The sequence below is a fragment of the Equus asinus genome, chromosome 12, assembly GCF_041296235.1.
Source record: "Equus asinus isolate D_3611 breed Donkey chromosome 12, EquAss-T2T_v2, whole genome shotgun sequence".
Lineage (NCBI taxonomy): Eukaryota > Metazoa > Chordata > Mammalia > Perissodactyla > Equidae > Equus > Equus asinus.
In genome coordinates this window covers 77,382,075-77,396,858 of record NC_091801.1, presented here as the reverse complement: position 1 = coordinate 77,396,858, position 14,784 = coordinate 77,382,075, and the positions used below count along the sequence as shown (strand labels likewise).

Genomic DNA, 14,784 nt, shown 5'->3' with positions numbered 1-14,784 from the left:
ACGTTTTCCCATTTAAATGAAATTGAAACAAACAGTAAAAGAAGGAAAAAAAGGTCTCGATTTACTGTGGAAAAACAAACCTGGCTAAATGTATTAATAGTTTCCACTGAGGATAGCTCTCGAGCTTCTGGCAAATTCTATCAGTCCAAATTAAAAGTTCCTTCCAGTGCATCATTTTATGTGGAGCCCACCGCAGAGGTGCCTTTTCTGTTCTCTCTGAATTAAATGTGATCCCCCAGGTGACATAGCCTTTCCTGCTCCCAGGGAGTGGTACAGTCACAGGGCCCAGGGAGACCCCTCGAAGCCGGGTGGGCCATTCCCAGAGAGAGAGTGGAGTCCTGGCGTGTTACAGAGGGCCGGGCAGGGAACAGGAGACCGCCCCATGCGAGGCCCCAGCTGGGAGAGGAGTCAGGAGCAGGCCAGGCATCCAGCTTGCCTCTGGGAAAACAGCTGTGGCGAGAGAGCGTGGGCCCTGCCCTCATGGAGCTTGGTCTAGCAGAACCTGATAACATGACAGAGGTTTGGTTGAACGAATGAATGAAGGCTTCAAAAGGGCAGCGATGTTATTAAGCATGCACTTTGCATACAAAATCTCCTTTAATTCTGCCAGCATCTTTGGAAGTGGGCATGTTAGTCCCTCTTTTACAGGTGAGAAAACTGAGGGTTGTAGGTGAAAGTGGCCCAAACCTTGCAGCTAAGAGTGGTCTGTAGGACAAAGCTTCTTATAGGTCCACTTGGACCCCCTGGAAGAGCCAGGTCTCCCTGGCTTCCCTCCATATCCCTGAGGACTCTCACTCCCCAGCTGAGCAGTCCCAGGCCCCTTTTCTTTCCTCCCAGGCTTGTTTCTAACTCTTCAGCCATTTTTGCAGCTCTCGGGTCTCAACTCTTTCTAAATCTTTCCCATATTCTTTCTATGATTTCTCTGCTTAAGATCAAAGACAGTTGTTATTTAAAACAGACTAGAGCATGGAGTCAGTGACGTGGGGCGTCCACACCAGCTGGAATTTGCCCTTGTCTGGAATCTGCCTGCTGGGAGCTTCAGAGAAAGGCCTGGCCATAGGACTCAGCAGGCCCCTCCACGGACAGATGCTCCCAGGCCCTCCTGCCCAGCCCTGTGGCAGCGAGTTCCCATCAGCAGGCTGCCTTCTTGCCTCATTCAGGCATTAGCGTTGGTGGACGACACCTGGGAAAACCAGGCTTCCGAGGGTGTCTCCTCCTTCCCACTGTGATGATGATTTTGATACAGAGTTGAGCTCCCAGAGTGGGTGGAAAGAGAGACAACCCAGGATAAAACTAGTCCCTTTCCCATCACCAAAGGACCAACTGTGGATTTCCCAGAGCACCCCACCCACCCCTAAGCGTGGTTGCAGGAAATAACTTGTATGATGCCCTCCAACCCTCATACCCTTGGCAGCCCCTACACCTCGGGGAGGCGGCTTGGCACCGAGAGAAGAGCTTGGACTTTGGGTTTGAACTTGGGTTCCACCGTTCACCACAGCTGGGATCCCTGGGCGTGTTGCTCTGCAGCATTGAGCTTCGCTGTCTTCATCTGTAAACCGGGGGTGAGAGCAAGCACAGAGCATTTCTGAGAGGGTTATGTGCACCAGGGACAGGCTCCTGGAACATACTAGATGCTCCATAAGCACTAGCTGTGATTCTGTTGTCATGACTGGACCCAGAAGCAGGACCTTAGGACCCTTCTCTTGCCCTCCCACAGGTCACCGACGAGGAGCCCAGCGCCAACCACACGGTCATGATCCAGGAGACCCTCCAGCAGGCCTCTGTGGAGCTGGCTGAGCAGCATCACCTGGTGGTGTCCTCGGACGAGGTGGAGGGGATCGAGACGGTGACCGTCTACACGCAGGGCGGGGAAGCCTCAGAGTTCATCGTGTACGTGCAGGAGGCCATGCAGCCTGTGGAGGAGCCGGCCGTGGGGCAGCCAGCCCAGGAGCTCTAGAGGACACGCAGCGTCGGACGGACCCCCAGCGCAGGGCTGCCAGGCTCTGCAGGACACTCGGGGCGCCCAGGGCGGGGAAGCCATAGAACAGCGCTCTCCATGGAGGCCAGATGGGGCTCTCCTTGTCCTACTTAGGGTGGGCAAGGCGATCAGCATCACCAGCAGTACAGGACCCTGCCCCCAGCACAGACGCACCCCCCTTACCCTGTATCCTCTGCTTCCGGAAGGACTTTTGCATCAACTTCCCAAACATGGCCCACACCGCTTTGCCCGTTTACTTCAAGATTCACGCAGGGACCCCCAGTCCCTGTCAGCATCTTCCCTGAAGCACATCCCCGACTCCTTGATCCCATCTAGGTGCTGAGTCTTCATCTGGGACCGCTGTGCAGCCTGGTGGAAGGGAGACAGCCATCACAGAGGAAGTGACCTTATGGTTTCTGAGTCACCTCTCCGGGGGAAGTGGGGAGGGGGCCTGGCTTTGTCTGTGAGGTTCTACCCACCTCGAGTATTAAGGGCGCGAGTTATCCTGTGAAGTAACCACAATTTGATCACCCCCCCCCCATCCCTCCACCACTGCCATCCCAGGTGGGGTCTCAGCTTACAGTCTTGGAATTCTTTTGCTTTTAAAAAAATGCACTTTTTTCTCGTCACGCCCCATTCTAAGGAGGTGAGGTGGGTGGAATAAAAACAGTCTTGGCCTGAGTACGTGGTTCCTCCCTTAGGTTGAATGGTTTTCATTTCCCTTTCCTGAATCAGATCTTGGATTTGGGCCCCACCCAGAACCACCCCGTCTGAGACACAGACCCCTAAGTTGCGGACAATGATGCTCTCTCCCCCTCTGAAGCTCTTGGCTTTGCTTTGGGGCCTACTGGGTGAGGTTAAGGATCTTAGCTTCCATTTCCTGGCCTCCAGCCTCGGGTTTGCTGTGAGCCCAGGCTGGGGAGTGTTCCTCCTTTCCACTCTGCATGTGGGAGGAGCAGTCAACCGGCCATCGGAAGCCTGCATGACAACTGTTGTTTGACTAAAGGTTCAGTCCAGGTGCTCATGGTAAGTCCCATATAAGTCCCTTTTTGAGCCTCTTCTCTGTGCACAGCGTTGTGGGGACATCAAAGTGAGTCCTGCTGTGCCCTGCCCAGCACTGGGGTCTCTTGTCACCATCACCCACCGTCTCACTCACTCAGGTCACGATTTGTTCCATCTGAGAGTCCTGTCTTCAGATGGAATCTCATGCAGATATATCAGCAGATGTACAAGCAGGTGAAGTGGTAGTTGCTCTGGTTGAAGAGGGTGGAGTCTGCAGCCTGGTGCACTTGGCCTTCTCTGTTACTGCCTCTCTCCCTCTCCCAGCAGGGCCTGAAGGCATCTCTTGGGGAAAGCTTAAAAGCTGCTGTTCTAGGGCCGGCCCGGTGGCATATTGGTTAAGTTGGCGTGCTTCACTCCAGTGGCCCAGGGTTTGCAGGTTTGGATCCCGGGCTCAGACCTACACACCACTCATCGAGCCACGCTGTGTGGCGTCCCACATATGAAGTGGAGGAAGATTGGCACACATGTTAGCTCAGGGACAATCTTCCTCACCAAAAAGAAAAAGCTACTGCTCTAATACAAGGAGGAAAAGGCCTGCTTGCCTTAAGCCAGGAAGGGAAGAAGTGCCTCTGGCCTCCAGAGGAAGGAAGGTCACTTTCCACTTGGGACAAGGTGGGGAAAGCTTCATGGTGGAAGTGGCCTGTGATCAGGGCTTTTAAGCTAGAGAGGCTTTGCACGTGCAGGGATTGGGTGGGAGGGAGAGGGAAGGGAATTCTAAGGGGGAGTAACTGTGGACCTAACCCCTGGGGGCGGGACAGCCTGGGGGTGGACTCGAGCCCTGAACCTTCCATTGGGCTGGTGGGGAGCTCTAAGGGGAAAGGCAGAAAGATCAACCAGAAGCAGAACCTAGGAGAAAAAAGGATGGGAGGTGATGAGTATTGATTTATTCCGTGAACCAGGGTGCGGCGGCCGTTTGGTAGACCAGGTGTGAGGGGCAGGGCGACACTCTGGATGGAGCGCCCTTGTCCATGTCTCAGGGCGGGCTATGTTAAGATGGTCGAGTGTCCACATTGGAGGCCGAGAACCCAGGCTCCAGCCCCGCTCTGTCACCTCTTACCTGGGTCACGTTGTCGTGTCACGTAGCCTTCGCTGTAGCTTACTGTCTCTGAAATGGGTCTGATGATAATTACTAACTCCTAAGGTTACCGAGAGGATTAAGTGAGCAGAGCCCGGGAAGCCAGCAGCAGAGGAGCGGGCCTGCTCTGTGAGCGTCAGTTATTATTTGTATTCCTTGGCGTGGAGGACGCAGACACAAATAAACCTCCAACTCCGCCCTCGAAGAGGTCACGGTCTAGTGGGAGAGACAGAGTGACACAGAACAGGAAGAGTTGTTGAATGTGCTTAGTGCTCTGAGCCAGCGAGGCTGGAGGGAGGAGCCTGCCCTTCCTAGGTCCCCTGACATGGGGCCTCGGGCCGGAGCTGGAGGGGCCTCGTGACGCTGAGGAACAGGTGCGTAGCTGCTCAGCGGGAGCTCTCGACTGTGCTCAGCTGTCCACACAGCTCTGCGTCTGGGTGACTTCAGGGCCCAGTCAGTCCTGTGTGCTGATCGCCTCGAACGCCGGACGTGATTTGTTCTGAGATGCTTGTGTCCTCAATGACCCTGAGATAGTAAAGATCTCGTTCTTCTGATTTGTAGAACCCTCGTGGAGATTGATAACTGCCCTGGGCCGTGTTCACTGGAACGTGCTGGATGTGTCTGCTGGCTTATCTGAAGTCCTCGTGCGCTCTTAAACGTGAACATAGATGTGAGCGAGAAGTGGCTTTAAATGTGTTCAGAATTGAGGCTGTAAGGGCCCTGTGCTTGAGGGGTGAGGCGGGCTCCGATTTGAATCCTGATTCCACATTTATGATTCTGTGATGATGGTTAACCTTTATGGATTTCGGTTTCATTCACTATGAAATGGGTCAGTAACTCCAACCCATCGGCCTAGTTTGTTTTAGGGATCAGCCACAACAGCAGATGTCAACGCACCCAGCACGTTGCATTGCACATCGTGGGAACACAATGAATGGTTATGTTCCTTCCTGTCGTTCACAGTGGGTTCCTGGGAGAGTCCCATGGCAAGTGACAAATGGCAGCTTGAACAGGGATGGATCATTTGCTCGCCTGTGAGCAGAGTGAGGCTCACTTGTAGTCCAGTTGTCATCTAACCCTGCGGTTACATCGTCCTCGTCCCTATTCCCCATCCTGGGCCTGTCACTGGCCTCGTGTGCATTCATTTTCACTCACGGATTCAGCAAAGACTATCAACTACCCCTAGGGGCCAGGCACGGGCCTGCGAACTGGGAACACGACTTACCAATGACACGGATTCCTGGGGCCTCAAAGAATCCACCACCAGCTCAGAGGGTGGAGGAGGGAACAGGTGATGGGAAGGCCGCGTAGGAGCGGCTGCGGAGCAGAACAGGGGCACTGTCGCATCTCAGAGTGGGTACCACGGAAGGCATCACTGCTGCCTCAGCCGAGCCCCGGGTCCAGGCAGAGAAGGGGCAGCATGACACGAGGCTTGAACTGACATGACCTGCCTGGGAAATGGCAAGTGATAGAGGCCAAGAGCGCATGCAGACCAGCCCAGCACTGAGGGAGACACTCCACCGGCCTCCTGTCGCCAACTTCCACACCAAGCCTGCAGTAGGTTCCGGTTTATCCTCACTGACTGACAGGGGAACAGGTCAGGAGGCTAAGAAACTTGCCTGAAGTCTACAGCTAGTAAGAGGCGAAGCCAGAACTGAGAAATGGCCTGTCTGACTTCAGAACTCAGGCTCTTAACCATCGCTCTGCGTTTCAGCAGGAACCTGGGGAGCCTGGGGCATCTGGCCAGGAGAGAAGGCCCCAGAGGAGGGAGGCAGGGCACCTGACGGCGAGACCGGTGCCCATGCCAGGTGTGGAGGGAGGGGGGGAAGGCAGGGAAGAGTTTTGCCATTTAATACCATCCACAGTATTCTCTTGTACCTACAGACTGTTTCTCTCCATCTGAGTCACTGAGTCGTCCACCCGTTGGCACACCGGCTTGTTCCTGGAGCATTTGCTTGCAGCCAGCGCTGTGCTGCAGACTATTTTTGCGACCCTCCCCCCTACTCCTTGAGTTGTTGGAAACACAGAAAGTTGAAGAATTGTCCCTGTTCCCAGAGCCCTGCGGTTGGGTGGGGCAGGGCAGAGGGTCCGGTTCTCTGAGGTCCTTTCCTGGGGAGCTGGTACTGAGCTGGGGGGGTGGGGGCGGGGGCCTTTCTGAGTCACCTGGCACGTTGGAGTCATCGGTTCTCCCTCAGCTGTTTCACTCAGACTCTTTTTGATCCACCCTGTGGCTTGTGCCAGGAGAAGTGGACGTTTGTGCTCGAAGGCTGAATGGGCTCCTGCTGTCCTGTTTTATAATGTGGGACTAGCACCTACTGTGTGGCAGGTACCATACTAGGCTCTTTAAGGTGCATCATCGAATTCAGTCTCCCCATCCACCTGTGCTTTAATAAGATTGAACTGTCGGCACTTGTATAGTGTTTACTCTATGCCGGGGGTATGGATGTTCTCATTTAATCCTCAGAGCAATCCGATAAGTTAGGTGCTGTCTTTAGCGTTTTATTGATGGAGAATGTTAGCACAGAGAGGTTAAGAAACTTGCTCAAGGTCACACAGGAAGTAGCAGAGGCAGATCTGCACTCATAACCAGAGTGCACCTCTCCTTCTTACAGCCGAGGAGACAAGCTTGGTCAGTAACCAGCCTCGGGTGACACTTGAGGCTAGAGGGTGATGTGTCTGGAGCTTGAATCCAGTCTGAGGGTCCCATTTCATCAGCTGCTTTTTTGTACTCCCAGTGCCACACTGCCTCGCCTGGTATCTTCCAGCTCTGACACCAGAAGGCAGAGCAAGGACAGGGTGTGGGGGCAAGGTCAAATATAGGGGACAGGGTTTAGAGCCAAGAGACCAAGCTCTGCTACCTGGAGCGAAAGCCTGGCAGCTGCGTAGCTGCAAGCCAAGAGCAAGCGTGAACAGGAGGCTGTGGAAGATGGGAGACCCCGGGCAGCCCAGGGCCAGAGACAGAGTGGCCGAGGGGGACGGGGGCCAGCCTCTTGGGCTTTCGATGTGTGGGGCTGAGGTGGAAGACTAAGGCAGCGCTTGAAGCCCCGCAGCTCTGTCCCCCGGCCCCCCTAGGGCCAGCCTTACCTGCCGGCAGCTGTGATACCACCCTGCCTCTGACGGGCCCTCCTGCCGCTGCAGGGGGTCTCCCCGCCCAGGCTGCCATCTGTGCACAACATGGGAGAAGGCCAGAGTTTGAAGAAGGAGCAGAGGCCCAGGTGAGACAGCCCTGGGCCTGACTCCACCTCTCAGAAGGCCTGTGACTTTGGGAAGTGAGTTATGTCACCCCACCACTGCACAGTGGGGACGAGAGAGTCATTGCTGCGAGGTGTTAACAGCATCCTGTGTCGGGGGTTCTGTCTCCAACCCTCAGACAGCACTGGGAGGGCGGGGGGGCCTTCCCCCGCTGCCATGGTGCAGATGAAGATAAAATAGCCCGGGGGCCATGAGATTCACGGAGATAACGTCAGTGAGATGCTCAGACATCTGGGGTGAAGGGACGGCTCTGTCCCCTCGAGACAGCGCCTAGTAAGGGGGCCGTGACCCCCTGTCGTGGCCACACCGCACACCAGCAAGTCTGAGCTGCATTTGTCGCTCTGAGTTCTGTGTCTTTGAGGAGATGGTGACTCATGTTACAACCTGTAACTGCAGGGCCAATTTAGCAAATTAATTTCTCTTGTAATAAGTATTTAAAATTCATTAGCTGTTGTCACTGACGATTTTTCCTGTGTTCTTCGCTTCTATCTTTCAAGGCTGGAGAAAACAGACTGATTCCAAATCTATCTCCCCACCGCCCCCCACCCCCTTTAAAATATCCAAATGAACTGTCCATCCTGCCCTTGGATGAAATCCAGATTCGCATCAGTCTCCTCCCAATGGAGATGCTTTTTAGTCATAGCAGGAAGTCTTCGGGAATCAATTAAGTAGTCTAATACTTTGCTGGAGTAAAACAAGAGGAAGTGTGCTGAAGGGGGACTTCATTTACCACGCATCACAAAATTTTCTAAGTAAATTATTTTCAAGTCAACTCAGCCCTTCTCTTAGCCATGACGGGGACACGTTTGTGTTTGATTCCAAAAATTATAATCTGTCACTGTCACCGTTCCTGCCGCAATGTAAGGCTTTGGTGGTTTGTGGTAGGTAACAGTTGTCACACCTCCTGCAGGCTAAGAAGGCAGTGGGTTTGGGATATTAACTCACAAAGTGGACAAAAGGGAGCGGGGAGGTCTGTGTGGACAGAAGGCCGTGTCAGGCCAGAGTCGCTGTGGTGTTCTCTGCCTCTCCGGGCCTTGGTCCTTCCAGGCTAGACAGCTTTTCCGAGCATCCCAGAAGCAGACCTGTGGGTGATGGAGAGATGTCCCAGACAACAGCCCCGCCCTCGGGGGCTCCTGATGGACCAGAGAAACCACAGGGGAGCCACTAATGGCAGAAGTAGCTGGGCTGGGTACTTAGGTCACACGCACCCTACCCACGTACCTACACAGAAATTAGGCTTGAGAAACAGACTCTGCAGGGCCTGGAGGGAGATATCTGAGCCTTGTAGGTCATAGCCGTTGACTGTAATAATCAGTAGCATCTGCCCAGTCCAGGGGTCTCTATGCACCCATCAGCTGGCTCTCTGTAAGGAAGATGCATGGCTGTGTTGTGAGGAACGGAACCTTTGCTGTGTGTGAGGTCAGAATCCTGGGTTGGAGTCACGGGCTCCCCACTTACCAGCTTCTATCACACGCTCCGTCTGAGCCTCCATTTTCCCATCTGTAAAATGGAGATCATAGCAGCACCTTCTTTATCGGGTTGTCCTGGGGCTTCGATGAGCTGATTGATGTGTGTCCATTTCCCCGGCAGAACACAAGCATCCAACCAGCTTAGTTATCACAATCCTTCCGATTATTGTCCTCATTTTTGTCCTATAATAACCGTGTTGAACGTGTGAATGGCAGGATAGCTGGAGGCTGGATTACTACGGGGCTCCAGAGGCTGGAGGTGACTCCTCAGTTTGCAGTGATCAAAAAGGACAGTGAGAGAGTGACGTGAGTGCAGAGCAGAGATGACAAAACGAGGCACAGGATGCCAGAGCTGAAGCAACTGGAGGGAGACAGTCCAGCAGCCTCATTTTACAAAGCAAACTGAGGCCCAGAGATGGAAAGGGACTCATCCAATGCACCAAGCACGGGAGTCTGAGGAACACCACTGCTGTGCCCTGTTGGTGAGGGGCGTGGCTGCAGGAGGCTGAGGCTCCCACCACATCCTGGGGAAGGCTCGTGCCTGCTGCTCCGCCCTCTCATCGCAGCCTTCATTCTTCTCTCAGGATGCTGACCTCACCGCGCAGACCCTTCATCAGAAGAGGGCAGGAGAGACACCTAGGGTGGGCCATTGCCAACCCAGCCCACTGAAGGGACAAGCTCCTCCCGCTGTTAGGGTGCAGCCGTCAGTGAGAAGAGAGCAGTGGTCCCTTCTGTGCCAGGCCGTTCACTCAATCCTGTCTCCAGAGTGATTCAGACATCAGGTGCCCCCAGCGTTGGGAGACCCGACAGCCTATAGAAGAGAGGAGCCTGTAGCTTTGGATGCTGCAGAGCGGAATTCTCTTCCTGACCACCCCAGACCTTGAAAGTCATCCTCAAGTGCCTTGTTCTTCACGGTAAACAATGATTTTCTTGGAAGATTTGCAAACCAAGAGCCGTTTGTTCCCTGAGTTCTTCCCCGTGCCCTTGCCTGTCCTGCCTTGGTTAGTGTCTAATGTAGGGAGGTTAATGCTGACGTCTCAGGGTAGGGGGAGGATGAAATGAGATATACACATAAACACACTGGCAGAGGGTGAGAGTCGGACACAGGACAGCTGCCAGCATCACAGTCTTGGTACAAGAGCCATTTCTTGGGAGTGCTGTAAGTGAGATGGTGGAATAAGAGGGCTCCAGCCTTTGTCCTTCAACAAAAACGATGATGTGGCAGCTATCGATGGGCAAAAGTGCCTTTGTGGGAGTCTTGGGACTCAGGTAGGAGGCTGTGAAACCCTGGGGGGCCCGAGACCAAGGAATGCCGCTTTGAGAATGCAGACCAGTGCCATGGGGGCAGGCCCACTGATGGTGGTGTGGTTCCGGCTGCAGATCCTGGCCACCTGTGAACTCGGCTCCAGCCCCACTTCTCTGTGGTCTTCCAACAGTCTCATCTACCAAGGGACCTGGGAGGAGCCACACCATCAGTGCTCCTGGTAACAGGCCCACTGGCCGTGGACCAGACTTGGGACCTGGAAGCAGCCCCATGGCCTGGCTCCAGCTCTCTCAGCTGCAGTCTCAGAGTCTTGTCATCCCAGGGACCAGCAGGAACCATGCCTGCCCATGCCTTCAGTAACAGACCCGCTAACAGGACCTGACTGCAGACCAGGCAGCAGCCGTGGGTCCCAGCTCCAGCCCCACTGGACTGCCATCCTGGAGGAGGTGTCCAGGGAGCACGCAGAACAAGATCTCTGCCTGCTGAAACCAGTCTGTAAAGAGGGGAAGAGATGTCTGTTCCTGCAAATGCCCAGATGTGAACACAGGGCTGCAAGACTGATGAAGAATCAGGCAAAGATGACGTCAACAAAGGAACTGATAAAGCTCCAGGAACTGACCTCAGAGAAATGGAGATCCATTCACTGCTTGACAACGAGTTGAAAATAATCCTCTTGAAGCAGCTCAGTGAGCTACAAAAGAAGGACGACTGAATGAACCCCGGAAAATAGCACGTGGACAACACGAGAGAAAGAGCCATTTCTCAAATCAGGGGCTGATCTCATGGAGGGCCGAGGTGGCTGCGATCTCAGGGGACTTCCTTTTCATGGGGTGTCCACGCTCCAAACTGCTCATTCTGTAGGTGATGTAGCGTGTTCAGCATCTCTAAAATTTAACACATCTGCTGGGACTATTTTCATGTGGTTGCAAGTATGTGGATGGAGTGCACTGTAACTGGGGAGTTCCTGTAACCGAGTGCCATGCAGATGGTCAAGGGCCTTGAACACGTGAAGGGGGATTCTGTGTGGCTGCAGGTCCTTCTGCCAGCACTTACTGGGCACGAGAGGGCCGGACAGAAAGATGCACAGGACACAACGTGCACGCTTGCCTCTCCCTGTTCAGTTCCGTTCAGGCAAACAATATTTGTTCCGCCCTCGTGAAGCTTGGGTTCTGGAGGAGCAAAAGATAAAGCTTGTGCAAGCCACAGGCCTCCCCCCAAATCCCAGAGGTTGGGGAGGGCGGGACTTAAGGATACTATGGCTCAGAGAGGGGTATGAGCTGAGGAGAGAAAGGGGGACAGGAGACCCCACATGGTGGAAGCCAGCATTCTGGGCACACCAGCTGAGGACCCTGGATCCGAATAGTGGGGCTCAACCTCTCTGGGCCATTGAGCCTTCTGGGGGTCCTGATGAAAGCCACAGACCTCCTCCCCAGGAAAACACACAGACAACTTCAGTGGCGTTGCAGGGGGTTAGGGTCCAAAGTTAAGAGCGTTTGATCCAATTTAACCTTGATTTTCAGAATAAAATATGCAAGACACAGAGGTTAGGTCGGCCAGCATCTCATGGTGAAGCAGTAGCAGGGCCAGGCTGGGAGCCAGATCTGAACCCCGGAAGGCCAACGCCATTTCCTCCTCGCCTCCTTCCCTCGTGTGATTGCTGGTGGGCAAAGTAACAGTCAAGAAGTACCTGATGAACAGCACCAGGCATGTAGAAAATGTGCGAGACACAGCTGCTGCCCCTGGTCGGGGTGGAGGTCTTCACCAGTCCATCTCCCCCTCTCTCCGCCTCCCAGCTGCCTCTGCCATCCTGGCTCTATCTAGATGCATCGTTGGGAAGATGGCTATATGAAGAAGTAGGGACCTGACCAGAGAGGCTCCATTGAGCTACATATGAACAGCTGGGAGAGGAGGTGGGAGGGGCCCCGACCGGGAGAGGAAGAGCAGGGCTGGGTGTTTGGTTCTGGGACACACAGAGGCGCCAGGAGAGGAGAGAGGTGGGGTCGTGGGAAGCGTGTCTGTACAGAAATAGTTCTTGAAAGGCGTGTGAAGACTTGGGAACATTTGACTCATGCTTGGTTGGAACGCAGCTGGAATGAGCTGCTTTCCTGTATCTCTTTGCAGGGGTTGGCCATGGGGCCCCTGCTGGCATTAGGGTCACAAACACATGAATGACCTGACGGGATCAGTGGAGGGGACTGGAGATGACTGCAGGTCTTTAACGTTGGGCACAGGGCTGTGGACTCACTTGCTAAAACATTTTTTCCCCTGAGTTTGGTTTTCCTTTTGGGAGGACTTTGAGAATGAGCAGGAGGGGACCTTTGCTTTGAAGCGGGCCACACTGGGCTGATTCCTGGCTGCGTGGACTTCATGCAGGTCCACTGGGGTAGCTGGTGCTCCTCAGAAGATGACAGGTGAGAATGACAGTGGCTGCTCTCAAGGACCTGCTCGTCTGGCTGAGAGGGGTCTGGGTGTGTTTGCGGGCAAGTCACTGTACTAGGAGACAAAGAGAGCCAAGGCCAGGCCAGGCCAGGCCAACTCCTCCATGTTGGCCGTCGGGCCTATCGAGGAACATCTGGGTATAGCCCTGAGCACCCCTTTCCAAAACTTGCCCAAGATGGAGGGACCCTTCGTGCCTCACCCTCCGCTCCTCAGAACCCCTCTGGGATCCCCACGTGCCTCTGGCTCTGTTCCACATGAACAGAACCTGGTGTGAGCACATAAAGTCCTTTTCTCATGATGAGGAAAGCACTTTGGGCAAGTTGAGCTGTTGGTGCCTCAGTTTCCTTCCTATGCAATAAAGGATGACAGTGACAGCAAGCGTTTGCTGAGTGCCGACCACATCAGCCCTCCTTAGGTACTCTGCATACATTATCTCCTAATCTTTGAGGATAATCTGTGGCCACCCATTTCATAGACTTGGAATCGTGGTTCCGAGAGGTCACATTATTCTGAGAGGAGCACATACGTTTGCTAGAGCTCAGAGCCGGTGGTGGCCGGGCAGGGATTTGAATTCATGCATGCCCAGCTCCAGAGCCCTCCTTTTTCAGCTCTCCCCTCACTGTATGCTCTGTGTGCATCTCAGGTGTGCTAAAGCCTGTGGCATCTCTTTGTAACCTGTGAGTGCAGGACCAGGGTGGAGGAAACGTGGGTCCAGAGATTTTTAACTAGAGGAACTGAGAAATGGAGCTGTGGCGACCACACACCAGCAGGGGGAGCTCCTGGATGACCCAAGCCAACCGATCCGGGGTTGGCACAGGTGGGCAGTAGCTGTGGAGGACACATGACTGCCCTGAAGAGCCGAGATACTGGTCCTTCTCTGCCTCTATAACAGCTCCAGTTCACCCTGCAGCCCGGGGTGGTGGGAAAAAACAGACTTCGGACTCAGGGGGACCATGTGCTCTGGGACATGTCCCTTTCTATTTCTGAGCCTCAGTCATCTATCTGATAAATGGGGATGATGAGACTCACGTCCATGGGTATTGTGAGATGGAGATAGTGTCTCTTACCTGCCTAGTGCCTCACCTGACTCGGAGCAGGTGCTCAATCAAGCTCACCTGTGTGTTACTGATGCTCCATCTGAGGGGATGGATGGAGTGTTGCGTGGGGAGCCAGGAGCCTTGGGCCCTTTCCCCATCTCTGCCACAGACTCTGAGTGACCTTCGAGGTCTCTTCGGCTGTCTGGGCCTCCATTTCCCTACCATAGGGTGAGGGGGTTGGGGATGGAGGACCTCGGAGGTCCCACCCAGCTCTCATGCGCTATGGCCCATGCCTGGGGAGGGAAAACATTCAGCTCACTGTGGAGGAGCCTGGCATCTGGATGACCAAGTAGAGTGAGGCTCTGTCCATAGCTCACGGATCTGAGGCCTCGGGCAGTTCCTTAGCCTCCTTGAGCTCCAGGGAGCTCCTCCATAAGTGGGGATGTTCTCACTCATCTGTAGGGCTCATGCAAGGGTTGAGTGTAGTAATATTGCAACAGTTGTCATCTGGTATCCTTGGCACACAGTGTGCACTCAATGCTTGATAGCTGGTCTTACTCTAGGATACTGTCATTACTCTAGGACAGTATTTTGGTTCATCTGGCCCTTGGAGGATTCTTGATGGAATCACGGGCTTCTGCAGCTCTGTAGGAGTTGGCAAATGTTTCTTGTGAAGAACAGACAGATGTCAGGCCTTGTGGGCCGTATGGTCTCTGTCACAACTAATCAACTCTTCCATTGTAACATGAAAGCAGCCATAGATAGTGTGTAAAGAAGTAAGTGTGGTTGTGTTCCAATAAAACTTTATTTACAAAAATAAGTGGTGGGCCGGATTTGGCCCATGCACCATAGTTTACTGAATCCTGTCTTGGATGCCTGAGTCTACAGGGCCAGGTTCATAGAAACTGCAAAGGCATTTGTGTTTTATTTAGATTTCCAGCAACCAAGTACTTTTACGCTCATAATCCTATTTAATTTTAACAAATACCATGCCGTTTTGAAGAGGAAAAACTAATAAACTAATAAAGATTAAAGATTACAGCCCTTCATGGAGTGGGTGGAGTGGAGGTGGAAGGGGATGGGTTTGTCATGATCTGATTCTGCCATTAATTCCTGTGTGACTCTGAAGATACCCTTCTTCTCCGGGGGCTTTGCTTTCCTGCTCTGTGTAAGGGGGTTGGGTTGGGGACTGTCTGAGTCATCCCATT

At 53.8% G+C, this 14,784-nt stretch overlaps 1 protein-coding gene across 10 annotated transcripts in view; it reads left to right on the top strand.

Annotated features, from left to right (window-relative positions):
• ZFAT (zinc finger and AT-hook domain containing) overlaps positions 1–14,784 on the top strand; it is a 248,322-nt gene that overhangs the window by 201,399 nt on the left and 32,139 nt on the right. For 5 of the 10 annotated variants that reach the window (XM_014855371.3, XM_070481647.1, XM_070481646.1 and 2 more), the window contains one exon: positions 1,718–2,676. The exons of 1 other annotated variant lie outside the window; for it this stretch is intronic. In XM_014855371.3, the coding sequence (XP_014710857.3) occupies positions 1,718–1,957 (240 nt within the window). In that variant the 3' untranslated portion in view covers positions 1,958–2,676. Of the gene's footprint in view, positions 1–1,717; positions 2,677–14,784 lie in introns of those variants that run through there. 4 more of the 10 variants (XR_011493397.1, XM_014855372.3, XR_011493398.1 and 1 more) reach the window with 3 other exon arrangements.